General features: G+C 58.8%; 3 protein-coding genes across 15 annotated transcripts; all 3 read right to left on the reverse strand.

The window, feature by feature from the left end:
• Positions 1–55: 55 nt before the first annotated feature.
• On the reverse strand, positions 56–15642 carry EHBP1L1 (EH domain binding protein 1 like 1). Of its 12 annotated transcripts, none has more exons than XM_027531842.1 (21): positions 15252–15642; positions 12849–12906; positions 12548–12643; positions 12142–12195; positions 11885–12063; positions 11664–11806; positions 11236–11271; positions 11075–11143; positions 10807–10969; positions 10371–10635; positions 8637–8813; positions 8015–8172; positions 7872–7920; positions 6822–7463; positions 2898–2967; positions 2721–2776; positions 2481–2604; positions 2081–2180; positions 914–987; positions 717–831; positions 56–575 (listed from the first exon to the last, which is right to left on the reverse strand). In XM_027531842.1, exons 1-21 carry the CDS (start codon positions 15353–15355, stop codon positions 476–478), a joined length of 2832 nt encoding a protein of 943 aa, XP_027387643.1. In that variant the 5' UTR covers positions 15356–15642; the 3' UTR covers positions 56–475. The 12 variants fall into 12 exon arrangements, with proteins under 12 accessions (XP_027387643.1, XP_027387642.1, XP_027387640.1 ...); XM_027531841.1 differs by having other exon boundaries at positions 8637–8819; XM_027531839.1 differs by having other exon boundaries at positions 9891–10635.
• Positions 15643–17550: 1908 nt separating this feature from the next.
• Positions 17551–19281, reverse strand: FAM89B (family with sequence similarity 89 member B). Its single transcript, XM_027531815.1, has 2 exons — positions 18739–19281; positions 17551–18365 (listed from the first exon to the last, which is right to left on the reverse strand). The coding sequence occupies exons 1-2, from the start codon at positions 19036–19038 to the stop codon at positions 18087–18089; spliced, it is 579 nt and encodes a 192-aa protein (XP_027387616.1). The 5' UTR covers positions 19039–19281; the 3' UTR covers positions 17551–18086.
• Positions 17551–21244, reverse strand: SSSCA1 (Sjogren syndrome/scleroderma autoantigen 1). 2 transcript variants are annotated; one of them, XM_027531814.1, is made up of 5 exons: positions 21133–21244; positions 20885–21036; positions 20669–20753; positions 18739–20285; positions 17551–18375 (listed from the first exon to the last, which is right to left on the reverse strand). In XM_027531814.1, the coding sequence occupies exons 1-4, from the start codon at positions 21149–21151 to the stop codon at positions 19942–19944; spliced, it is 600 nt and encodes a 199-aa protein (XP_027387615.1). In that variant the 5' UTR covers positions 21152–21244; the 3' UTR covers positions 17551–18375; positions 18739–19941. The 2 variants fall into 2 exon arrangements, with proteins under 2 accessions (XP_027387615.1, XP_027387613.1); XM_027531812.1 differs by having other exon boundaries at positions 20885–21166.
• Positions 21245–25528: the final 4284 nt, after the last annotated feature.

Here is a 25528-nt window from a genome sequence, read left to right on the forward strand (position 1 = left end):
CCCTTCCGTCTATTGAAAGCCCCGGTCACCCTGAGAAAGCCCAGGCGCCCTGGCGTGGCCTTTTCCAACTTTATTGCCCGCGAGGAACAGGAAGGAGGGCGGGGTGTTGAGCGCGGCAGATCACCAGGCGTCCCTCCCACCCGCTGGAGCTCGCCGGCCGGATCCGGCCATCGGGTACGGGCTCGGGGTGGGCACGCCTGGGACCCTCAGTCCACCACGAACACACACGCACACTCACTCACACGGACTAATAAATACGGCCCGGACGGCGCGGCCGCCCAGCCAGCCGCCCTTGTCCGTCGGGGCCCGAAAGGCTGCGCTTCCTTTCCTGGCAAAGGGTCACGGCGGCCCCTACTGGTCGCGTCGGGTCCGGTCCTCCCGAGCGCAGGCCCAAAGCGGCGATCCGGCGCGGCGGCGAGAAAGGCTGCGGTCTGGGCGGACCGGGAGGGACGAAGGCGTCTGGGCCCGCGTGGCCTCAGCTCAGCACGCAGCGTTCGCGCCGGCCCAGCTGCCGGCTCAGCTTGCGGCGCCGCTGCTCCAGGCCGCGCTCCAGGCGCTCATCCTCCTCCAGGGCGCTGGGAGGGAACGGGTTCCGGTCAGCCCCAGCAGCGTCAGGGCCCACACGCTGGCCGCCGCCCGGGGCCGAGACCGAGCACTCCTCCTTGACCTCCCCCACAGCGCCTCCCCAGCTCCCGGAGCATCCCGGCCCCACTCACGTCCGCTCCTTCTGGTCCAGGTTCCGGACCAGCTCGTCTCTCTGGTTCACCAGCGACACCAGCTCCTCCAGCAAGAGTTGCTCTCGGCGCTGCTGCGCAGCCGTTTTCAGCCAGTCTGCGAGCAGAGGAGGCTGAGGGTCAGGAGGCGCCAGCCCCTGTCCCATCCTGGTCCCCGGTCCCACGGCCCCATCTCCCACCTTCAATGGCCAGCATCGCCCGTAGCTCCCGGCTCAGTAGCTCAAATCTCCGCTCCAAGTCCTGCTCTTCGATGCTGGGGGGTGGGGTGCCAGGTCAGGGAAAGGGGAATGGCCGGGAGTGTCCAGGGTTCTGACCACTCCCTGGCCCCCACCCCACCTCACCATCAGTTCCCACAAAGCCATAGGCAGGCAGAGCTATACCCCAGTCCCCGCTTGGAATTATCTCCTTCGTTTCTGTTTGTTTTTTTTTTTTTTTTTAAGCGGCATATAGGATTTTAGTTCCCCCACCAGGGATATGGAACCTGCACACCTTAGAGGAAGCAGGGAGTCTTAACCACTGGACGGCCAGGGAAGTACCTCTTCTGTTTCAACTGTTCCCCATCATATTGTCTCCTCCCCCCACCCCACCCCTTTTTAAAAAATAAGAAACAACTCAGAATTGTTTGGATGAATATTATTCATAAATGGCAAATATTAGATTAAAATTTATTCTGAAAAATGACCCAAGATGCAAAAAGGAGGCAAAACCACCTTCACCATGCAGGACTATAAAGGCAATGATGCCCGGGGAATTGCTTCTGACCCCACTCAGGAACTCAGCTCAGCTGTCTCTAGGCCTCAGTGTTCCTTACTGTAAAGGAACGGGGTCAAACTGGGGCGCTCAGCACTGACCTGCCACAGTTTTCTTTGGGCCTCGATTTTCTCATTCATAAAAACAGTATCAATTTAAGAAGTATACACTTTACACAGGAAATTATGAAAAAACATTAAGATGGCTGAGCAATTTCTCAAAAAAAAAAAAAAGTAAGGAAAGAAACCACAACTTTGTGGAAAGAAAAAAGCAGTGAAGAGTTCTAATCAAGGTAATTATGTTTGCATTTGCTCTGCCCAGGTTGACACTAGTGGTAAAAAATCCCTCCTGTCAATGCAGAAGACATAAAAAACATGGGTTCACTCCCTGGATCAGGAAGAACCCCTGGAGCAGGGCATGGCAACCCACTCCAGTATTCTTGCCTTGAGAATCCCATGGACAGAGGAGCCTGGCAGGCTACAGTCCATGGGGTCAAAAAGAGTCAAACAGGACAGAAGCAACTTAGCACGCACACACTGCTCTGCCAGCCCTGGGTGGGCAGAGGCAGGGCCTGAATGGGGAGGACCAGCACTCACAGCAGCTGCAGCTGATCCTGCCTCCGGATGAGAGCGTTCTTCTTGTTGACCAGAGTGAACCACTCTTGGATCAGTACCTCCTCCTGCAGCCTGTCGGTACCTAAATCAGGCCAGGACAGTCACCAGGCCAGCCCCTGACCCCTATGTCAGGAGCAGGGAGGTGGCGGCAGGGGGTGGGGTGGGGGGTTTGGGCGTGGTTTCCCTTGAGTATCCCAGAAACCAGAGCTGTGTGCCTCCAGCAAGCTGCTTCCGGGCTGCAGGCCTCAGCGTGCCCATCTGTAAATGGGGATGGTGACCCCAGCCTCCGTCCTCCCAACTCCTCCCAGGGTCAGAAAGAGCTGCAGAGCAGGCCAGATGCGGTGGCATGTGCTGGCGAGTGGACTCCGGACGCCTGTCCCACCTGACTCCATGAGGCTCCTTAGCTGCTTCTCCACCTCGGCTGCCCGCCCATCTATCTGCCTCTGTTCCTGTTCCAAGGCCTGAAGCTCTGCGCACACGTACTGACTTGTGTCCTGGAACCGTTGCTGGGGTGCAAAGCGGGGGCAAGGGACAGGGTGGGTTTGGCCCAAGCCCTGCCTAGGAAGCCCACCCATCAGCTCCTCCCACTCCCACTTCCCACCCATCACTCCTCCCTCCTTACCAGCCCAGAATCCTCCCCTGGGCTTGGGGGCGGTTCTTCCGCTGGAGGAGTCCCACCTGCGGAGAGAGACCAGGCTGAGGGACCCCACAACTGACAGCTGCCTCCAGAGGGGCCCCAGCTCAGGATCTGTGAGCTGGCTGAGTTGAGCTGAGTCACCACCCCTTCAAAGCTACTCACCAGAGGGCTGCTGTGGGGCTGAGGCTGCGGGAAGGCCAGGAGCAGGGCTGGGGTCAGGGCTTGTGCCTTCCTGTGGAGGAAGAGGCCAGTAAGAGCTTGGAGGGGCTCCCCTGACAGCAGGCCCAAGGGCCACTCACATGGGGAGGGGGAACCTCCCTGCCCCAGTAGCTTCTCAGTCCAGCACGCACAGAACCCCACCTCCACCCCTTCTGGAGAAGCGCCTCCTAGAGCGAAGGCCGTGGCCTTCACCACCCTGGGCCCTGTGGTCAGGCCAGTCCACTTCCGCTGGCCGAGCCTCCTAGTCCCCGTTCCTGGGGCCCCACAGGGCTTTTGTGAGTTGGAGGTGAAAGGCTGTGAGGGGTGCAGCTGGGGCCTCTCCTTCCCCCTCCTGCCCCCTCCTCCGTGGAGCTGTCTCAGGCCTCCTCAGACTCCGTCACCTAGCGCCAGCATCTCCGATCATGGCTGGGGCCCCACACAGGCTGAACATGGCCATTATGAGCCAGCGCCTCCAACTCCCGGCCAAAACAGGTTCCTCTCCCACCTTCTCAATCCCCACACCTGAAGGATGTGTCACATGACTGTCAGTACAGAACAGACGGCAGGACCGACCGATTTTAGCCCGGAAGGGCAGCTGGCCCCTCAGGTGCCCTGCCCCAGCAACTTGCTGGCACTGTCAGCCCTGGGGGCCCCCAACTTTCAGCTCAGCTGATAGCCTGGCCCCCTCGAGGGCTCCTGCTCTGGCCACCTTTCCAAGTCACAAGGTGAGGAGAAAGCGCTGAGCCAACCCGCTGTCCACCCGACCCGGCACCTCTCTGAGACGTAGCCCTGGAAGTGCCCTGCTCAGGGGACATCCTCTCTGGCCTGGGTAGGTGGCAGCCTCCTTACCAGCCGCCCCCTCCCTGCCACACGCCCTGCCTGCTGACCTTACCCTCAGGCCACAGCTGAGGGGGGTCTCCCTAAACCTTCACCCCGATAGTGTCAGTCTCCTCACTCGCCTTCTCAGTCCCCAGTCTCGCTGCCAAGGCCTGTTGGCAGTTCCAACAGTAACTCCTACTGCCCCGAACCCCATCCGGACACCATGCGCCAGCCCCAGGGGTGGACTTTCACTTCCCCAAATCGTTTCCTCAGTCTGGAGCAGCCTCTCTCTTGGGCGGCTGGATGTCAACTCTCCCTTCATGACCCAGCTCAGCCCCACCTCCTCTAGAGGCTCCTTCACCCGCCTTCTTCCTCCCTCCCTGACTTTCATGCCTCCTGAAGCCTCCTCAAACCCCAGCACGGCCCCCAGGGCCTCTCCCATTACAGCTCCGACGCCGTTCCCACCCCACCATGGCTGCTGGCTACTCCTGTCTCCTTAGGCAGAGGCTGGGGTCAGGAGGACACACTCAGGGCACAGCGCGTAACAGTAATGGCAGGCTGTGCATTAAGCATCTGTGTGTTGGATGCTGTGGGTGCCCTGACTCATTTCATCTTCCCATCAGCGCTGTGAGGCAGGGGCCCTTACCTTCCCCATTTTACAGATGAGGAAACTAAGGGTCAGAGATGACACTCAAACAGGGCCTGGCTTGGGCCCCACTGTCTAATCCAACAGTCTGTTCCCAGGCTTGGCCACCAATTTGCTGTCTGCCTCTGGGCCAGTCATACCCACCTGGCCTGTTTGTGTCCTTGTACGTAAAGGACATACAAGCCCCATGGGGGTTGCAGGGCTCCAGACCGGCATGTGAGGAAAAAACACAGTTCCCCCCTTTTTTGACTACACCCTGCAGTGGTCCCTTAAACCACTTTGCAAAAAAACTTTCATGTCTTTGCTTCTCATCTTCAGGAAAAGAGAACAGCGATGTGGCTTGTCCAAGGTCACGCAGCCAGTGCAGACTGCTGGGCCCAGTAGAGGGCGCCATTGGAGAGTTCCGACTCAGTGGACCTGGGGGTTCACACCCAGAACCAACTCCCTTTACACTTCACATCCGAGCCTCGACATTCCTACTTGCAAAACGGGGTATCAGTTGCCCCCCCAGAAGGGGAACTGTAGGAGTCGATGAGGAGTTGATGATGTGGAGCAGGGCAGGCCAGGCAGGAAGCAAGTGCTCAACCAACAGGGCAGGCAGAGGCGGGCAAGTGGAGAAACCCCAACCTCAGCAGCAACTGAGCTTACTCACAGCTGCTCTGATGGGAATTCCAGCACTTCCTCACGTCTGACCCAAATTCCCCTTTCTGCAGTCTCCTGTGTGGCCCCCTCCTCCAGAAAGCCCTTGCAGAGCCACACCAGAGGCACTCGGGCCTCCTGGCTTCAGCCTTGCCCCAGCTTCAAGCTGCCTGACTTCATCCTATCCGGGGGCAGGCCTTTCCTCCTCTACAGCATACACAGGGTGGGGGATGGGAGTGGCCAAGAAGGAAGCGGGCCCCTGCAGCCCCAAATATCTCCTGTGGGACAAGGGCTGGAGGGGGGGCCTGGCTTGGAAGGACCAGACACTGGGACTTGGGCCCAGAAAAATCGAGCTTTCCTTTTTTCTTTTTCCACTGCTCATGGATGTGTATTTTAATAAGAATAATTGTGTCCAAATACAACAGGAGTTTTTCATCTCTCAAGTACAATGTAACAGAGCCTTCCCTTTTAAGATATAAAGAGCCATTGACGCACACTGAGGGGGCTTTGGCCACAGGCCAACACAGCCCAGGATAGCTGTCCAGCACAGCTCCTCTGGGTGTTTCTGATGCTCTCCCTGTTTCTCATTCATAGGGTCAATGCTGCACCTCCGACCCCACACTCAGGGCTCCTGTTCTCCAGGCCAGCCTCATCACTGCCCACGGGAGGTGACCTTACAGGAGGTGACTTACGGAAGGTGACTGGCAGTTCCCTAAGTTAGACCCAAGCTTTCCTGCAACCACATGTTTACTTGTGAGGTCCCACCTCTTGAGAACCACCCCTCAGATTCTTCACCTGGGAAAAGCTGCCCATTTTATTAGCCTGGCTCAAGTGGCTGCTTCTTCCAAAAAGTCTTTCTCAGTTTGTTCCCTCTTTTCCTTAGAACTCAGGGGTCATCCCCGGGCAGCTGAAGGCTTGAAGCAGCCTGACAGAGCTGCCCCTGCTGTCCAGGATGGTGCTGCTGGAGAGTCCAGGGCCTGGACGTTGGCAGCTGTGAGTCCCTGAGCAAACCCTTGACCGCTCTGAAACAGTCTCCCTTTTAGCGTACTGACCACAAGACTCCCTGGTGGCTCAGTTGGTAAAGAATCCTCCTGCAAGGCAGGAGACCCGGGTTCCATCCCTGAGTTGAGAAGATCCCCTGGAGAAGGGAATGGCAACCCACTCCAGCAATCTTGCCTGGTAAATCTCGGACAGAGGAGTCTGGCAGGTTACAGTCCATGGGGTAACAAACAGTCAAACACAACTGAGCAACCAAACCACCACTGCAAGACACCCTGGGAAGCTGACCTGAGACCTGCAAGGGATGGGGGGGAACATGGGCACCCACCAGGGTCTCCCATCTCCAACTTTCCCTCATCAGAATAGAGAGGAAACTGGTCTCCAGCGTCTGGAGTTAAAGATCCAAGTCGGAGAGTCTTGGAGCAGGGAGGCCCTGGAGAGCTCCCTTGAGTACAGAAACCCTGTTCCCAGCTTACAGGGCACCTCCAGCCAAAGAAATACCCCAGCCCACTTGACAGTTGATGAAGAGCCTGCGCTGAGTGCTGACTCCCGGAGCCTTCTGGGAACTTCCTATTACAGCCTGACTCCACTGAGTGACATCCCAAGGCTGGCAGCAAAAGTCAGCGGCTCCGGGCCGGGCGGGCCTTGGGCACGGGCGCCCCTGTTGAGGAGCTCGCAGGGGACTCCTCCGTGGCACCGGTGCCTCGGCGTCCAGCAGAGGCCGGTCGCCCCTCACCCCCGCGCCGCTTCGCTCTCTCGACCCCGAGGCGCTGGAGGGCACTCACCGCCGCTGCTCCCGCCGCTCCCGAGTCGGGCTCGTCCCCGGAGAAGGAGCTGCTGTTCCGGAGCCGCGAGCGCCTCTTCTTCAGCAGGTCCGCGTCGCGCACGTGCGAGAAGGAGCCGTGCGCGCGGGGCGGGGGCACCGGCCCGGCCTCCGCGTTGACCGACGGCCGCCGCAGCCTCACGCCGCCCGCGGCGCCCGGGGTCCCCACCCCGTTCACCAGCCCTTCTGCCGGGGGCACGGACGCCCGGGCTCCGGGGCCGTCGGCCGGGGCCTCGGTGGAGCGCGCCTCCTGGGCGGCTACGGCCCCGCGGTCCTTGGAGGCCGCCTCGGAGGCCGCCCCGTCCACGCGGGTCGCGGCCTCCTGGGGCTGCTGGGGCGCCTCGGCCCGGTGCTCGCGCAGCCGCTGCGCCAGGCCCCCGGTGTCCAGGTCGTCGGGCGGGCTCGGCTGGGCGCTGGCAACGCGGTACGTGCCCGCGCCGCCGCCGCCCTCCAGCTGCACCAGCTGCAGCTCCTGCCCCGTGCAGAAGGCGCGGATCTGGCACAGGTAGGTCATGACGATCAGCTTGTCGGGCACCGACAGCAGCACCATGTCCGCCGGCTCCAGCAGCCGCGACACGCCCAGGGCCGCGAAGCCATCGAAGGCCTAAGGAGCATGCGGGAGGGTTACCCAGCGACGCGGCCGCCCCGCCCCGGCCCGCCGCGGGGGTCCCCGCGACTGCACGCCCGGGTTTGCCCGCAGCGCCCTCACCCTCCTATTGGGAGAAATCTAGCAACAGGATCCGCCCCCGCGTTACCCAGCAACAGCACACCAAAAGGGTGGTTTCAGGGAAAACCATCTGGTGGAAATATGCTTTAAAAAAAAACATAACTAAACTCAGAAAAACGAACAGTTTAAAGACCAAAAGGGTAAGTGGCAGAACCTCCAAAAGCCAGTGCTGGGGGCCTGAAGCCCACAGATTACTCTCCTACACACAGATAGGATCCCAGATCTCAGCTTGGGCCTAGCCGGGGACCCTTCTTCCCTCCAAGCACCAGCCCTGCCCCTTCTCACCTGCTTGTTGTTCTGTTTGATGTTCAGGGGATCAAGGGAGGCAAAGTCTCTGCAGGGAGAGCACTGATCAGAGGCTGGATTCCCACCACCCTCCCCTCCTCCGCAGGCTTCCCCATTCACTGCCACCCCCTCCAGCCACTCACATCTTGTCTGGGTAGAATCGATGCAGGATGGCACAGAAGGCCAAACCGTTGCGCCAGGACGTGGTGAAGTTGGTGATGCGCACGCCGCGGTAGCCGGCAGTGACTTCCTGGCACCACTCCAGCAGGGACTGGCTGAAGCTGACCTGGGCAGGTGGTGCCTGGGGACACAGGGATGGGCTCAGGGAATGCGGAGGTGGGACCTGTGCCCTCTGCCCCTTGGGCACAAAACAGCTCCAGCTCTGGGTCTGCAGGAATCACCGCACACCACTGGCCAGGGCCTTAGCATCAGGCAAAGGGTTTCCAGCTCCAGGGTTATCTATCAAGGTCACCTAAAAGGTCAGTGGCCCCCAGGCAAGAACAGAAGTCATCAGCAGCCACACCTCCAGGTCAGCCTACAAAATCAGCTTTGGCGGGGGTGGGGGTCCTACTCCATGCAGCCCAGGGAAGACAGGGTTGGGGAGCCAGGGCATCCTGAGAGGGGAGGAGGCGAGGGGCTCCTGGAAGCTGAGCCCCTGTCCCACCCCACCCCAGTCGGCCAGGTGGGTCCATGCAGAGCCGCCGTTCGCTCAACCCAGGTTAGTGGGAAGCAGCAGACTGGGCCCTCGGCGGCCCCCATTCCTACCTGGCTGCCCGGCAGCCTCCTGTCCTCTTCAGGCTCCTCTGGGGAAGAGGCCCCGGAGGGCCTGGACACCCCAGCCCCTGCCCCACTGGCCACCTGCACCTCCATCAGGCTGGCCTCTGGGAGGTTTCCCTCAGCTTCTTTTCCCTTCTCGGCTCCTGAGACCCCAGCCTCTGCTTCCTGGGCCTCAAAAATACCAGATGGGTTCTCTGAAGCCCCTGAAACTGCCATCTCTGCTTCCCTGGCCCCCCAAACCCCAGACTTGGCCTCTGAAACCCCCCAAATCCCAGTATCCGCCTCCTGGCCCCTTGAAACTGTAGTTTCTGCCTCTGTTCCCTGGGATTCTAAAACTTCATGCTTTACGACTGGGACCCCTAAAGCCTCATATTTGAGGGTCTCCCCAAGTCCAGTCTCTGCCTCCTGGACCCCGGAAGTCTGAGCCTTTCCCTTCTCAGCCTCTAAAACTGTAGTTTCTGTCTGTTGATTCCCTAGTCCCTCAGCCTCTGCCATTCCAGCCTCTGACCCTGCGAACCCTGAATCTCCCACCTCTGTCTCCTGGGTCCTCAGGGTCTCAGCCTCCATCTCTGGGGCCCCTGAGCCCCCAGCTTCGATCTCCTGGATCCCCAGTATCTCAGCTTCTGCTACCTCAGTCTCTGTCCCTGGGACCCCTGAACTCCCTACCTCTGTCTCCTGGCTCCCTGTTATCTTGGATTTTATCTCTGAGACCCCTGAACATCCCACTTCTGTGTCCTGGGCCCCAAGTATTTCAGACTCTGCTGTCTCAGCTTCCCTTCTCAGTATCCCTGAGCACCCAGATATCTCCTGGGTCCCTAACATCTTAATTTCCAACATCCCAGTCTTTGTCCTCAGAACTCCTGAACCCCCAGCCTCTGTTTCCTGGGTCCCCAGTTCCTTACACTCTGCCATCCCACCCTCTGTCCCTGAGGCCCCTGAAATGCTTACCCCTGTTTTCTGGGTCCCTAGATCCTCAGACTCTGCCATCTCAGCAGCCTCTGACTCCAGGACCCCCGATCTCACTGCCTCTGTCTCCTGGGTCCCCAAGGTCTTCGCTTCTGCTGCCTCAGACACTATCTCTGGGGACCCTGAGATCTCCTGGGTTCCCAATAACTCTGACTCTGCCACCCCAGGTTCTGTTCCCAGGACGCTCGAATCCCCAGTTTCTACCTCCCAGACCCTCAGATCCCTGGACATCACCCCTTGTTCAGCTGCTGGTGGGGCCCCCTCATACCAGCTCACCTGGGGCCCAGCGCTTGGTGCTCCAGCAGAGGGCCCCTGCTCCAGGCCTGTCCCCCCAACACCAGGGGCTCCGCCCCTCACCTCTGCACACTCTCTCTCCTGGCCTGCAGCAGCCCTGGCCACCTTGAGGTCACCAAGATGCCCAGAATGCCCCACAGGCTCTTCTGGTGTTGGGCTCAGGACTGTGGGAGCTTCATCCCTGGTCTTGACCCCTGTCCTCCCCTGAGAGCCCCTTGGAGGAGCCTCAGGAGTACCCTTGAATCTTGCCTCAGATGTCACCTCTGTGGCCTCTGGTCCCTTAGTGTCCACAGGTTTCACCTTTGACCTCTGCTCCACATCCACGTGATCGATCTCTAAACTCTCTTCAGCCTCCCCAGCTCTGACCACTGACCTCTGACTGTTCACCTCTCTGACTCCTGGCCCATGCCCAGTGTCCACCCCACTAGCCTCTGCCCTGTCTCCAGCGCCCCCCTCCTCAACCTTGGGTTTCTGCCCTTCCAAAGAGTTGCTGGAGTCTCTGTTCTCAATTCCTGGGCCCAGCCCAGCTCCCTGGGCCTCTGTCCCTTCCTGAGGGCTTGCCCGCGCCTGGGTCTCCACAGCAGAATCCACTCCTGCTGGGGGAGCCCCGGAGGCTTTGGGGGCCTCATCCTCTCCTTGGTGGACTGGGGGCCAGGGGGCATCAGAGCCTTTCTGGAGCCGAGGGGCTGGAGTGGGGGCCATGTCCTGGCCTGGCTGTCTTGAGGGCCTGCGGAGAGAGCAGAGAAGGATGCACTGCAGGAGCTCAGTTGTCCCCCCATCCCAGCTTCCCTCCCCACCTGCCAGACTCCTGGGACCCTGGAAAGGCACGTTGACTCGGGGTGTACAACTTCTGAAGAGCAGACGGGTGAGAGGGGCTGGAGCTGATTCTAAAGCTCACCTTGTCTCTGGCAGGGTTCCGGGGGGCCTTGAGGCCTTGAGCCCCACCTGGCCCCCTGCTACAGTAGCTGGTTCTGAGCCCTGGCCCCGGGAGGCCCTGGCTGGGGGCGCAGGGGCACTCACAGGGGCTGGGCTGGTATCCTCAGCACTAGAAGGGCTGGCAGCTGCAGGGAGGAGGAAGGGAGAGGATGCTGAGGCTTGGGACCTGGGACTGGAAGTCACAGTCCCCCCCCGCCCCGGGCCCACCCCAACCCCAGCCTGGGCCTCACCTGCCTGCCGGGGCTGCAATCGGCCCTCTTCCTCCTCCTCACAGAGTGTCTTCAGCTCCCGAGGGGTCTCTGGGGGTGGGGTGTTGGGGGCACAGTCAGCGCCAGGAAGGGCCCTGCAGGTCTGACCCCCCTCCTTCCCCCAACTAGAATGCTGGGCCTACCTGGGAAATGCCCCAGCCTCAGGGCACCGCCCCGGCCTAGGAGAAGAGACAGGCCCACAGATGCAGAGAAAAAGAGAGAGAAATGGACAGACAGAAAAAAAAAAAAGCCTTAACAACCAAAAGAGAGGGACGAGGTTGTGTGGTGAGGGGTGGAAAGCCCAGACCGCAGCCCCTCTCTGTGCTTTTGGCCCAGCTGTCTCCCAGCAGGTTTGTGGGCAGGTGCACACTCAGGGTGAGAAGAGGGCAGGGGCACGGCGGCGGGGGGCACTGGGAACCCATCTTGCAGGACACTCAGGGCTGCTGGGCAGGCTGGGATCCCTGGCAGCAGTGAGCTCCCTCCACTGGCCCTGCCCCAAAACAGCAAGAGGATTTTTGGCCTGGGTGATCCCCCACCCTCTGGTGATCTCAACCTCCAGCTGGGAGCCCACCTGGCTGGGGCACACGTGTCCGTGCCTCCAGGGCTCCTGGACCATTGGCCTCCTCCTCATCGCTCTCGGCAAAGTCATCCAAGTTGCCCACGTCACTAGGTTTCATGCTCATGAGGCTTGCAAGGCTCTGCATGTCATCATCCCTGCGGATTGGAGACCAGGGGTAAGGGCTGGCGTCAGAGGTTGTGGACTAGGACCCAGGAGGGCGGGCAGGCACTCACGTGGCACGGCCCTCCCGCAGCAGCACCCCGGACAGAGTGAGGCTTAGTTCGGCCTGTACCACCTTCACCGACTTGGGCTTCAGCCGCAGCCGCAGCGGGACCTGGGTAGGCACGGGCCCTGCGTGGCGGGCCAGGTCCACCTCGGCCGTGGCCAGCACCTTCCGCTGCCCCTTGGACTCCTGGGGGCAGGGGAAGGAGCATCAGTGCTGCCCCAGAGTCCCCGAGACCCCAGGCTCCCGCCCACCCCGGCCACTCACATTCTCAATGATGAACGTCCACTCTTTGGCCTCATACTGATCCACATGGGGGTCCTGCGGAGGAGGGGCACCAGTGAGTACAGGGGCTGCTGGGTTGGGGGCAGGGCAGGGAGGAGAGCTTGCGCTAGTTCAGGAGGAGGTGTTTGTTTGGGGCCTTCAGACAGGCTGGCCCCTCCTGGCAGGTATGCACTTCAGCTCCTGATCCCAGCTCTCCCTCACGCGGTGGGTAAGTGCCACCTCCTCCAAGGAGACTTCCTGGGCCACTCAGGCTGGGTAGGCCCCCTGCCATGATTCTTGGTCTCACCCTCTGTTCTTTTCTATTTGGATGGATAACCCATCTCCCGTGGCCCCTGGGGTTGCAATCGCCCGCTCACTGCCCCTCTGTGCAGGAGGGCTAGAGACTCACCCGGTACAGGGTCACAGAGATGTCCACATTCTCAGGTACCATCCACACCACGGTGCCCCGGTATGGGTTCTGGATGCCCGGCTGCCAGCTGTGGGCCTACAGGAGCCATTTGAGTCCTCCCTCCATCCTAACGCTCCCCTTCACTCCTTGTCCTCGTCTCCAACCTTGACCCCATCTTTTACTCTCTTCGATAGATTCTGATCTGAATCCAACTCCAGTCCCCCAACAGCCCTCCCCCACTCGCCCCATCCCCCAACTGGCCCCACCCCCAATCTGGACCCCCAGCTGACATCCTCCCCACCTTGGAGCAGATGCGTCGGTTCCGCCGGGTCCACACTACCACCAGCTTATCCGGTTGCCTGGGAGGCGAGGGGCGGGGGAGAGGGGGCCACTCAGTCAGGCCCACCCAGCCTCTCCATCTCTTCCACAGTCTTCCTTCTGCCCGCATCCCCCTCCCCCAGGACAGGGGCTGAACAGCCCCCTTATCTGGGGCCACAAGGAGCAGGGTGGGGCTGCCAAGGCAGGGTGAGGCCTGGGCCAGAGGGCAAAGGCCTGTGGGTTAACAAGGATTATGAAGAAAGTCATACAGAGAGACGGGCACATACAGGGACAAAGACAGCAACCCAACAAGGACCTGTAAGACACAGACTCTGAGACAGCGGAAGAGACAAACTTGGAGTAAAAGGAGTCCATTCACTCACAAATATCTGGAGAGTGCACACTATAACCCCAGTCCACGCCAGGGAGAGCCCAGACCCTGCTGGAGCAGGAAATGGGTCGTGTGAGGGCCTGGAGAAGGCAGGCTCCAGGCAGAGGGGACGGCAAGTGCCAGGGTCCGAGGATGGGGGTAGGTGTAGGGTCGGGTAGGGGGGCAGAGGCTGGGAAACAGAGAGGCATAGGGTCAGCTTGTCATTGGATACCCTCCCAGGACCTTCCACGCCCAGCCCTTCTCTTTGCAGGGACCCCCATTCCCACAAGGGACATCAGGGGGGACTTCTAGAAGGTGACATCTGAACAGCATAAGCTGGGGCAGAGGCAAAGAGATGCGGGGGGACAGAGACAAAGCCAGAGGAGAGAGTCACCAGGCACGTGGCTGGGCCTGGGAGGGAGGGGCCGAGTGCTGCCCAAGAGGGTGGGGAGGGCTCGGGGGTCATCAGGCAGAGGGGGCAACACAAGAGCCCTCCGTGCCTGCACCCAGTCCCGTGCCAGGACGCTCAGGTTCACCCAGCTCACAGACCCTCTGGAGGCTGAGCCAGGATAACTGGTTCTCCAGTCATCTTCAGGGGATGCTGAGACCAGAGAGCTTAGGGGCCGGGCAAGGGCACACACCTGAGTCTAGTGGCCCTCCTGCACCCGACACTGCAGGCCTCGGCCAAGGGCAGCCATGGGGCCTTCCCAGAAAGGGGAAGCAGACTGTGGGAGCCTGGGGAGGGCGGGGCCTGGCCGGGCAGCCTGACTCAGGTGGGGCACACCCTCCCGGGGAGCTGTGACCCGGGCAGGGGCAGCTTCCCAGCTGGGGCTCCAGGCAAGAAAGTCCAGGAGGCCCTGCCCGCCTGTTGTGACTCAGACACACTGACACTGCGCACACCCTCAGCCAGCTCTCTGCCATAATGCCCAGCATCCCCCTGGCTTCACCCAGGATGCTGGGGCAGAAGACAGAAGCCACAGGTCAGAGTTCAAGTCCCAGCCCGGTGCTGTGTTACCTCAGCCAGCTCCTGGGCCTTTCTGGGCCTCACTGAATGGTGTGAACCACACTCTGGCTGGCCCGGTTAAGATCAGGGATTGACAGCTGCCCAAGGGACCCCAGGCCTCCTGCTCACTCCCCTCCCTTTGGACCCTCCGGTCCCTTCCTGTCCCTCCTCTTGGGAGCCTAAATTTAGCCCCGCCTGGCTGGGTGAGGCCCCCACAGCTGTGCTCTAATCCAGCCAAGGGAAGCTGACACCAAGGAGCACGTATATTTAGGGTGTGACGCAGGGGCCCGGGCAGCTGCGGGTGGGGGCATGTGAACCAGACGCCCCCAGGCTCTTTGGTAGTCCAGGTCAGGGTCCTGCATCCCCTGACACATCTCCCCCCAGCCCACCACCTTGCCTTCTCCAGGCTCTCTCCTCTGGGACCCACAACCTCTTAAACCCTCGGGCCCCTTTAAGCTGCTGCTTGCCTCCCTCCTCATCACTCCCAGCGCTCAGTTTCCCCTTTTAAGGATATTATGGAAATGAGTCCAGCCGCCCAGGGCCCACTCCAGCTGAAGGGGCGGGTGGTTCCTCTGGTTCAACAAACAGGCAGGGGAGGAGAGGGCACCATCCTTGTTCTGAGCTGTACTGAGGTCATGGAGTTGGTTGTCCCAGGCCCTCCACCCGCGGATCTGAAAACTTGCCCCGTTTTCTGATGTTCCACCTTGAACCACCCCTCTGGCCAGAAATATGAGGCCTCCCTTTCCCCAGCTCTGAGCGCAGCTAAGAAAAGTGTGGGCCCACACAGATCCTCAGGCCTGGAACTCCTGACCTCCACTCCCCAAAGGCTGCCCACAGTCCCCCAACTCTGGGGATCCCCCAGAGTCGCCAGGACCCTTCTCTGTGTCTGGGTCCCCAGGGCCCTGGCTGGAGTGGGCGGTCTCTTTGGCCACTGGACGGAGGTCAGGGTTCTCAGGCCCCCGGATGGGGTCCCAGCCAGTCTGGGGAGTCCCCCAGGCTTCCCTCCCACTCACCATTTCTTGGTGCACTCCACCACCAGCTCGTGGTAACAGGCCACAAACTGGAATTTGGCGGCCCGCTTGCCCACGCGCTGCAAGCGCTTCCACACCGAGGTCATGGCCCCGCCGCCTCCGCCGCCCGCTCCTCAGACCCGGGACTCCCGCTAGTCCGCGACCGCTGGCCCGGCCCAGGTCCCCATGGCCTCCAGGATCCTATCCGCGCCGCCCGCCCCGTCCGTGCGGAGGGGTCCGAGGCGCAGGATCGGGGGCCGCTCTTTCCGCCGCCGCCGCTGCGGGGGCCCGCCGGTGATCTGGCCGCCTCGGCGGGGTCGTCTGGGGCGCGTCGGGTCGCTGGAGCGCTGAGCGGCGAGCGCGCCGTTTCCTGGAGCCGCACCCCCGTCGGAAGGCGGGCGGGGCTCCGGCGGGAGGCGGGGGCCGGGGCCGGAGCGCGGGGGCGGGGCGGCCCGGCTTCCGGGGCCTCGCGCGGGAGGGAGAGCGGGGTCTAGGGGGATGTCTAGACCGCAGCGTCCGCCTGTTGCGAGCCGAGGCGGTGAGGAGGCGCGGGCGGGGTAAGGGGGCGCGCGGGCCGGGGCAGGGGGCCACCAGCAATTGGTGCCGCCCGCGAAAGCGCTGCCCAGCCGCCTCCCTTCCTGCCCGCAGCCCTGCGAGGTACGTACTGGTGGCCCCATTTCACAGGCTGGGGAAATAGAGACCAGAAAGGAGAAGAGACGTGAAGGGTCTCAGTGCGCTGAGCCAGAGCCAGCTGGGGAGAGACTCCTGTTGCGACCCACGTGTTAACCAGAGGAGGAAGGAGCAGGGTTAGGGGCCAACCCCAGTGGCCCTACGGTGAGCAGCACCCACTTGCCAGCCTCCAGACCTGGCTCTCCAGCTGTCAAGTGGGAAGGCAGTCCCAAAACCCCACAAGCAGCTGACCTCCACAAGTGTGTGACCTTGGGCAAAGTACCAACGCTCTGAGCCTCAGTTTTTACCTCTGCAAAATAGGGATAATTATAGTTGCACCTTTTACAACATCATTGAGAATGAAACCTTGGAAAGCATTTAGTGTGGAACCTGGCTGATTTTTGCCAGGTCTTACTAAATGAAATCCGTTATCGTGGAGAGTAAAAGTGTGTGTTTACTCTCCCTCCCCTGGAAAGCCTGCCTCGGGGCGTTAACCGCTGCGTTCACACCTAGATTAGAGCCCTTATCGCCAGCCCGCCTGCTGGGTCGTGAACCGCTGCAGGTGTCAGGCCGAGTTAGGAGAGAGCCGTAGAGCAGCACACTGGCCTGTTCCCTCTCTGTCAGTGCAAACGCTCTGCTAGGTTTGTGAATGGACAGAAGCCTGGTTCTTGATAAATGCTCGGTCTGAACAGGACGTCTGACTGCCAGGAGTGTCAGCTGAGTTCTCTCCAGGGCGCAAGTGACTGTGCAGCGGACGTGGGGACAGGCAGCCAGCCGGTAAGCCTAACTGCGCAACTTCGAGGTCCTCTCCTCTTTGTTTCAGGAAGTTGTGGGGTATTGTGTGCGCGAAAGCCTTAGCACCCACCACTCGCAAATGTGCAGACTTAACTGGGGGACGAGGTAAAGAAGCTGACACCCCGGTTTAGCTGCAAGACCCAGCCTTGTGGCTCTCCACTGTAAAAGAAAGCCTTTTATGTACAACTCTAAAGGTCTCAGGTGCTGTAGAGGGGGAGCCAGGCAGAGAATGGGGGTGTTTGGCCGCTGGGAATATGTCTCAGGCATGGAAACCCAGAGCCCCATCACCCCTCCAGGGCTTGCCTGGACTCTAGGGGGGCCTCGGGCACTGGGGCTCCATCCCTTTCTGCCTCTGCAACTCTTTCCTCCCGCCCATTGGTCACTCGTTCCCGGCCTTTCCAGGAGGCGCTTTCCCCTCTCACGCCCAGGGCCCCTCGGCCTGGCCCGCCTGCCCGGGCCCACCCATTTCCTGTGCCGCTTCAACTCCGCCCCAACTTGGGGTGGAAAGTTTCTCTCCTCGAGATGGGCGGCTGCTTCTCCTTCCTTCCCGGCCGGCCAGGAAAGCCCGAAGCGAGTGGGTAGGCTGGTTGGGCTCCAGGCCTCCAGCCAGAGGGGGGAAGTGACTCGGCCGCAATCACACAACCGCGAGACCACGCCGAGCCAGCTTGGAACGATGGGCTGGCAACTCTGCCCGGGGACCGACGTTTCGCACCCGGCCGCAGCCGAGCCTCTTCAAACTCGGGGTCTCGGGCGCCACCCGCTGGCGGAGCGCGGGGCAGCATCTGTCAGAATCACCGCTATCTTCCCGCCCCAGAGCCAAGCAGTCAGAACACACCAATGCTGAGACAGTATTTATTTATCTATGAGCCAAAGAGGCTGACCCCTAAACTTAAATATCTAGCACGGAGCCTTGGCCCTCCTGACCTTGGATGGTGCAGGAATGGGTCCTGGAGAGCCCCTGTCTAGGGCAGTGGAACCCAGGGGCCAGAGGTGGGATGCCCCTGAGCCAGCAGCTGCCAACAGCAGCGAAGGTGAAGAGACAGGAGCCAGGCCACTCAATCCCAGTCCCAGAGATGCCAAGGGAAGTGCTTTGGACCCCACTGCCAGACTGAAGGTCAGCCACGCTGGAGGTCCCACAGGTGGGACAAGTGGAGGACCAGTGCCATGGGCAGAGGCTAGAGCCCAGGTACCCGCCGCAGTGCCAGCTAACCCAAGACACGAGAAGGTAGGCATCTTTGCCTCCGTGGGGCCCAGACCTTGCCCTCCTGTGAGGTGAGGTGGTATGGGGGAAAGCAGGCACTATAGTCTGAGTACTTGCTGAGGGGTGAGTTTCTGAGCCTTTTTCATGGGTGCATGCCCCCACCCTCCCAGCTCTCAGAGGCTGATGTGGAAGGCATCCTGCAGCCACTGGTCCCGGACATTGTGTGTCTGGGGCACAGTGAGGGGTGGCGGGTCTGGGGGCAGGCTAGCATCTGGAGGCTCCTCGTCATCAGACAGGCCAGCGTCGGGTGGGTAGGAGCTGTCTGAGTGCAGGGAGGACGACAGGTCCTGGCACAGGCTCAAGTCTTGGCACAGGTGCTTATAGTCCTGGATCGACTCATACAGGCCCCACAGCTGGCACAGCAGGGACATGTCCAGCTGCCGCAGGCCCACCTGCAAAAGACTGAAAGTGGGCTGGGGTTGCAGTGCCAGCCACCCCTCCGCCCAAGCCAATCTTCCCAAGCACAGGTTTCTGTGGACAGCTTTGAATCTTAGGCAAGTCAGTAACCCCTATCTGCAAGACAGGGACAAGACAGCAGAATGGAAAGAAATAACACTAGTAAAGCATTTAAAAATATATGGGAACTATTGCCAATAAACATAGCTGTAATTATTACCGTATCCCCTCTGACCCAGCTGGCTTCTGTCGTTCCTCTAGACCCAGACCGCGTTGCCTGTGGACCCCGCCCCGCCCGCGCCTGGACTCTAGCTTGGTGGCTGCCCCGTCGCCCCCCAACGCCTAGCTGACCGAGGCCCAGCTACTCACCATTTCCTTGCGCAGCGCCGCTAGCGCCGAGTCGAGGTTGACAGGGCGACGCGAGCCAGGAGGACCCGCGGCAGTTCCCGCGTTGGCGGCGCCGGTGGCTTGGCGGGGCCCGTCCGGGACGCGGGCGGCTCGGCTCAGCTCATCGTGGATGCGGCTGCGCTGACTGTAGACGCGCTCTAGCTCCCTCCACGAGCCCCCGCTCGCGTTGAGAAGACCGCTGAGGCCGCGCGGTAACGGCGGGAGACCAGCCAGGGCGCAGCCCGCGCCGTTCGGCGCCTCGGCAGAGGGCAGCCCATTCATGGCCGGGCGGGTACCAGAGGATGATGCCGCCTCTTTTTCTCCAACGCTCCGCCCGGGCCGCCGCCCGCAGGCCCCGTACCCCGTGGCCCCGCCAGCTGAGCCCAGCCGCCGCCCGCAGGCCGCGCTTTGTTCCCACCCGGACTCCTCCGACTCCGCCCCTGCCCCACCCCCTCCGCCTGGGCGGGGCCTGTCTTAAAAGGGCAACGGCTCTGTGCGACCACGTTGCCCCAGGAGACCAGAGAACAGGGCATTGGCCACCGATAGAAGGGAAGCAGGCAAAAAGGAGGAGGGAAGAGGTTAAAAGCGGAGGGTGCGGTTCCTCCCCCTCCCCAACACTGTTTGTTTATTCTGGCCAATTACAACTCTCAAGGAAAAGGATCTAAAAGGGATGGGGTGTGGTCAGGAGACAGGTTAAGACCATCCTTGATCCCTACCTGACTACATCCTGTCAGTATCTGAGTACCTGGTCTGGGCCTGAGGTGGGACAGGATGCTTGTCTGGATGCTTGGGGGAAGAAAGGGAAGCTACCGAGGGGACTGGAACCCCAAATCTCTCTCAAGGGTGGGGAACAGGCTGGATGGCTGGGGAGGTTCCAGGATTCCTTCAGAGATCCACACCTCCTGTTTCTGCTTTTGAGGTTGGGGCCTCCTCACCAGAAAAAAAAAAAAAAAATAGCACATAGTCCTCTGCCACCTCATCCTTTGAGTGGGGATACTGAGCAGAAACAAGCCCCACTCATTTCTCAGGGCATCAAGGAGACCACACTGTGATACCATGAAAGACCAAAAGTAGGGAAAAGACGAGTGGAGCTGGGACTTGCATGCACACTCAGAACCAAAAAAAGAACAAACCACACAAGAGGAACAGCTGTTTTTCTACAGGGTTTTTCTCAGGAGGGGTTTTTTAGTGTTGCAGCTGCTGCAGACTACGCAGGGCTTCAGCACACGCCCGGATAAGGCTACACAGCTGGATGCTAGTCTCCAGGGAGGTGCTAGAGCCCAGCTCAGCTGAGGCCCAGGTCAGCTTCTGCAGGAGAGCCTCCTGTGTGCAGGCCACCACATCTGCATTTGGAAGCACAGCAGGAGGGGGTGGCCCCTGGACTGCCTTAAGCCCTGCCGCGGCTCCCTCACAGTGTTCCGGACGGGGTACTGGGGGCTGAGGTGCAGGCCGAGAGCTCAAGGGGGGCTCCGAGGCAGAGGCCAGCTGATGCTCCCGAGCTTGGGAGAGGGCAGCCTGCGCATTCAGAGCTAAAAAAGGAGAAAGCCAGTGGAATGATCAGGATATACCTAGCCCCACCTCAGCCCTGAGACACTTCCCTACCCTTCACTGTTCTGTACTTGAGATGTATTCTCTGCCCCAGTACAGGGGAACACATCCATTTTCTTTTTTGTATCAGAGGTATTTACGCCCTTGCTCAAACAGCATAAGGCCTTCTCTCATCAGAACTATGCCTAATAAGCTCAGGCTCTGGTGTCTGGCACACAGTAGGTGCTTAGTGCTCTTACTGAATGAATGGTCCTTTCTAGGAGAAAGGAGAACGCAACTCACCCTTGCCCCACCCACAAATACCAGTCTCACCTCCCAACTACTGTTCCTGAGCCTCTATCACTAAGCACCCTCGACCCCTCACCCGGGTTATCTTTATCCACGTCTGAGTCGAGCTCCTGACAAGCCACGCAGTAGATTTTCCGCTGTTTGTCTTGGAGGAGGATCGTCTAGGGCCCAGAAAGCACAGGGAGCAGGGGTGAGACGGGCGATGGGGTTCAGAGGGGAGAGATGGGGAAAGGGCCGTGTGGCCTGGTCCGCGGCCCCATACTGGATCCCACGTCCCGAGTTATCTCCTCACCCCGCAGTCAGCGCAGGTCTCGCCCAGCATGCGGTAACCACGCAGCAGGTAGTCGCCCATGAGCCGGGAGATGCGATCCTGTCGCTCCCGCCGCGCTTGCAGCACCTTCGTCTCCGCTTCGGTCGGGGGCTCCCAGGAGAAGTCGTCGACTTCTGGGGGAAGAGAGGCACAAGGGGCCGGAAGGTCTTGCTGAAGCAAGGTGCCGCCCGAACCGCGAAGCCACAGGCCCCCGCAATCCATGTCCTCACCAGCGCCGTTTAGGGCCATGTTGCCGTTGTCGCCGCTAGACTCACCGGAAGTGACGCACAAGCAGCGCGCCTTCTGCTTGCCCCGCCTTTCCCTGTCGGGCCGAGAGTGAGGGCGGAAATGACGCTATCTCTGCTCTTCGACGTCGCGATGCCCAGAGTGGGGCGTGTCTCCTGCAGTCTGGACCCTGTCCCACTGGCACGCCCCTCGGTGGGATTCTGTGGACAAAAACTTTTCGACTGGCTGGGCGTCAGGAGGGGCGTCTCCGTGATAATGCCACTCAGGTCTCTGGACCCGAAAGTGACAGTACAGGGTCTCTCTTCCCGCCGCAGTTGGAGGGGATCGCTTGGCTTGAGAAATCTCCGCTGGCCTCCGCCTGCCTGGTGTTTCCCTTTCCGCACTGGCAGGATCCGGGACAGGCGGGGCGGTTGGCATCATCACAACACCACTCTTGATAATAACAAACGGCCCCTTCCGCGTGCGTGGAGCCTCCTCGGGCCTCACTCGTTCGCCATTCAACTGGGAAAGCAGTCCAGGCAACGAAAGTTCTCCCCGTCAGTTGTTCAGTCTCCAAGTCGTGTCCGACTCTTTAGGACCCCAGGGACTGCAGCACGCTAGGCTCCCCTGTCCTTCACTATCTCCCAGAGTTTTCTGAAACTCATGTCCATTGAGTCAGTGATGCCGTCCAACCATCTCATGCTCTGTTGCCCGCTTCTCCTTTTGCCTTCAATATTTTCCCGGCGTCAGGGTCTTTTCGAATGAGTCGACTTTTTGCATCAGGTGGCCAAAGTACTGGAGCTTCAGCATCAATTCTTCCAATGAATATTCAGGGTTGATTTCCTTTAGGATTAAATGGTTTGATCTCCTTGCTGTCCAAAGGACCACAGTTCAAAAGCATCAATTCCGCGCTTAGCCTTTTTTATGGTCCAACTCTCATATCCCTACGTGACTATGGGAAAACCATAGCTTTGACTACACCTACGGACCTTTGTCTGCAAAGTCTATACCTTTCAGCTTATTTCAAGACCCCTCCCCTTCTGCATGTTCGGTGTTCCAGTGTGCCCACCCCACTACCCCCTCCATCCCCATCCAAAGGCCTGGGACTGATGCAAAGTCAGCACCTAAGCAGGTTTTTTTATTTTGTTGAAGTTGGCACACTCAAAAAGCCAGCTGATGGAGGCGGGGGTCGGGTGGGATGGTGGTGGCAATCGCTGTGCTGGGCATGTGCTGTTTCGGTCCCAGCCGCATGCTGGAGAGTAGGGGTGAGGGGTTTGTTATGCATGCCTGTGACCCTTATGGGGGTTCCCAGGTGGTAAAGTGGTAAAGAATCTTTAGGCAACACAGGGGAGAGTGGATTCGATCTCTGCTTGCCGCTGCTGCTAAGTCGTTTCAGTTGTGTCTGACTCAGTGAGACCCCATAGACAGCAGCCCACCAGGCTCCCCCGTCCCTGGGATTCTCCAGGCAAGAACACTGGAGTGGGTTACCATTTCCTTCTCCAATGCATGAAAGTGAAAAATGAAAGTCAAGTCGCTCAGTCGTGTCCGACTGCATGGACTGTATAGCCTACCAGGCTCCTCCGTCCATGGGAGTTTCCAGGCAAGAGTACTAGAGTGGGGTGCCATTGCCTTCTCCAGGATTCGGTCTCTAGGTGGGGTAAATCCCCTAAAGGAGGAAATGACAATCCACTCCAGGATTCTTGCCTGAAAAATCCCACGGACAGAAGAGCCTGGTAAACTACAGCCTGTGGGGTTGCAAAGAGTCAGACATGATAGCACGCACGTGACCGTCATGCTCTTCTTGAGTGGGTTGCTGTTAAAATAACTCGGGCTTCCTAAACATTGGCCCCAGTGGGGTTTTTTGTTTGGTTTCTCCTCTCTTTTTTGCCCCATACACATTCTCTCCCTTAGTAGGTTTGGAGAAGCCAGGTGGAGCAGGCAGTAGTCCCCCTGATGTGCAGCCTGCAGTGCCTCAAGGCTGTATTCCAGGGAAGTGGAGGCACAAGGACTTAGATTCCCACTTCAGCAGTCTGTCTCTGACTGGCAGAACGTGCTTTCATGTTTTACCTGCAGCTAGTATGGCCTCCTCGTGGCCCCATCTTCCTCCTACAGAGACTCCCTGGACCTTCCATTTTTGGACACTTGCTGCCTCCTGCTTCCTTGGAGGGCCCTGGGCCTCGAGTCACTCTGTCCAACTACCAGCAGGCTCTTGGGCAGCAGTGTACCTGACTCAGGGCCTGACACCAGGTTGGTTCTGCCAAACTGACTAGAGGGACTCCTGGACTCTAGCCTATAGGCACAGTCCCTCCAGGTCCTTACTATCTTCAGCTCTCAGCTCCTCCTTACCTCCAGATTCTTCGATGCATCCTTCTGTGTCATCATAATGACCGATATCCACTTGACAGCTTATCCTACCAGGCCTCAACTAAGACCCTTACATTCATCTTCCCATTTACTCCCTTTAATTTATTCCTCATGACAACTCCTCTCTCCTGGGTGGGGTTGAGGAGTAGAAACAGCTCACAGAAATTCACTACTGCTATGGACAAAAACAAATAGATGAACCACTAGAACTTGGCTGGCTCACTTGGGAGATGAGGGGTAGGGCAAGTGATACTTGGTAAGATAGAATGGCAACAGCTGGGCCATCTTACAGCTCAGCCCTTTCTATAGGCTATCTGCCAATCTTAAATCCATTCTGAGATGACAACACAAGGTCTCAGCTCCTCCATCCCCACCCCGCACCCCACAGTGGGTCCTGGCTGCTATAAGGGAGCTTTGTCCCTCTTAGGGGAATTTCCTTGAGACAGACAAACTCCCATAGCAAACTAGAGATGAGGCAGTGATTACTGCTTGGGCTCGTATTGTTTGAGTTTATAGTACTGACTGCTACAGGTGACACAAAGAAATCTAGATAAATTCTTGTGATCAGCTCCCGCTGGAAAACTCTCCTAGTCCTTCTATTAAAACAAGGCAGAAATAACATGTTATTATGAGAGTGGGACAGAAATACCCCCTATTAAGGCAGTCTCCTTTAAAAGAAAAATCACAGCTGTCAAGCCCAAGTCCTGACAGACATCTATAAAACACTCTTGCCAACAACAGCAGAAGTCATATTCTTAAATATACTTGGAACATTCTCCAGGATAGACTGTAGGTTAGACCATAAAACAAGTCTTAATACACTTATTTTAAAATTTTATTTGTTTATTCAGCTGTATTAGGTCTTAGCTGTGGCACATGGGATCTTTCACTGTGGCCTCAGACTCTCCAGTTGTGTGTGGCTTAGTTGCTCTGCAGCATGTGGGACCTTAGTCCCCTGACCAGGGATCAAACCTGAGCCCCTGCACTGCAAGGCAGACTCTTATCCACTCGACCACCAGGGATGTCCCTGAAAACACTTTTTAAAAAGGGTGAAAATCATACAAAATATGTTCTCAGATCACACTGGAATGAAATTAGCAATCAATAACAAGGAAATTTGGGAAATTCACAAATATGTGGACATTAACACCCTCTTGAATAACTAATGGGTCATAGAAGAAATCACACAGGAAGTTAGAAACTACTTTGAGATTAATGAAAACACAGCGTACCCAAACTTGTGAGCTAGAGCCACAGCAGTGCTTAGAGGTAAATTTATAGTTGTGTGTTACTTTTTTTTCTTCTTTTTTTCTTTTGGATGCACTGTAGGGCTCATATGATCTTAATTCTCCAACCCAGGATTGAACCTCAAACCCGAGGCTTCAGCAATGAGAGCAGCAAGTCCTAACCACTGGACCGCCAGGGAATTCCCTGTACATTCTTATATTTAAAAGAAAAAAAAGTCTAAAGTCAGTAATGTAATCTACTACCTTAAGAAACTAGAAAAAGTAGAGCAAACTAAATCCAAAGAAAACAGAAGGAAAGCTAGAAAAAAGATTCAGTTCAGTTCAGTCCCTCAGTCGTGTCCGACTCTTTGCGACCCCATGAATCGCAGCACGCCAGGCCTCCCTGTCCATCACCAACTCCCGGAGTTCACCCAGACTCATGTCCATCGAGTCAGTGATGCCATCCAGCCATCTCATCCTCTGTCGTCCCCTTCTCCTCTTGCCCCCAATCCCTCCCAGCATCAGAGTCTTTTCCAATGAGTCAACTCTTCACATGAGGTGGCCAAAGTACTGGAGTTTCAGCTTTAGCATCATTCCTTCCAAAGAAATCCCAGGGCTGATCTCCTTCAGAATGGACTGGTTGGATCTCCTTGCAGTCCAAGGGACTCTCAAGAGTCTTCTCCAACACCACAGTTCAAAAACATCAATTCTTCGGCACTCAGCCTTCTTCACAGTCCAACTCTCAAATCCATACATGACCACAGGAAAAACCATAGCCTTGACCAGACGGACCTTTGTTGGCAAAGTAATG

Source organism: Bos indicus x Bos taurus, chromosome 29 (genome assembly GCF_003369695.1).
Source record: "Bos indicus x Bos taurus breed Angus x Brahman F1 hybrid chromosome 29, Bos_hybrid_MaternalHap_v2.0, whole genome shotgun sequence".
NCBI lineage: Eukaryota > Metazoa > Chordata > Mammalia > Artiodactyla > Bovidae > Bos > Bos indicus x Bos taurus.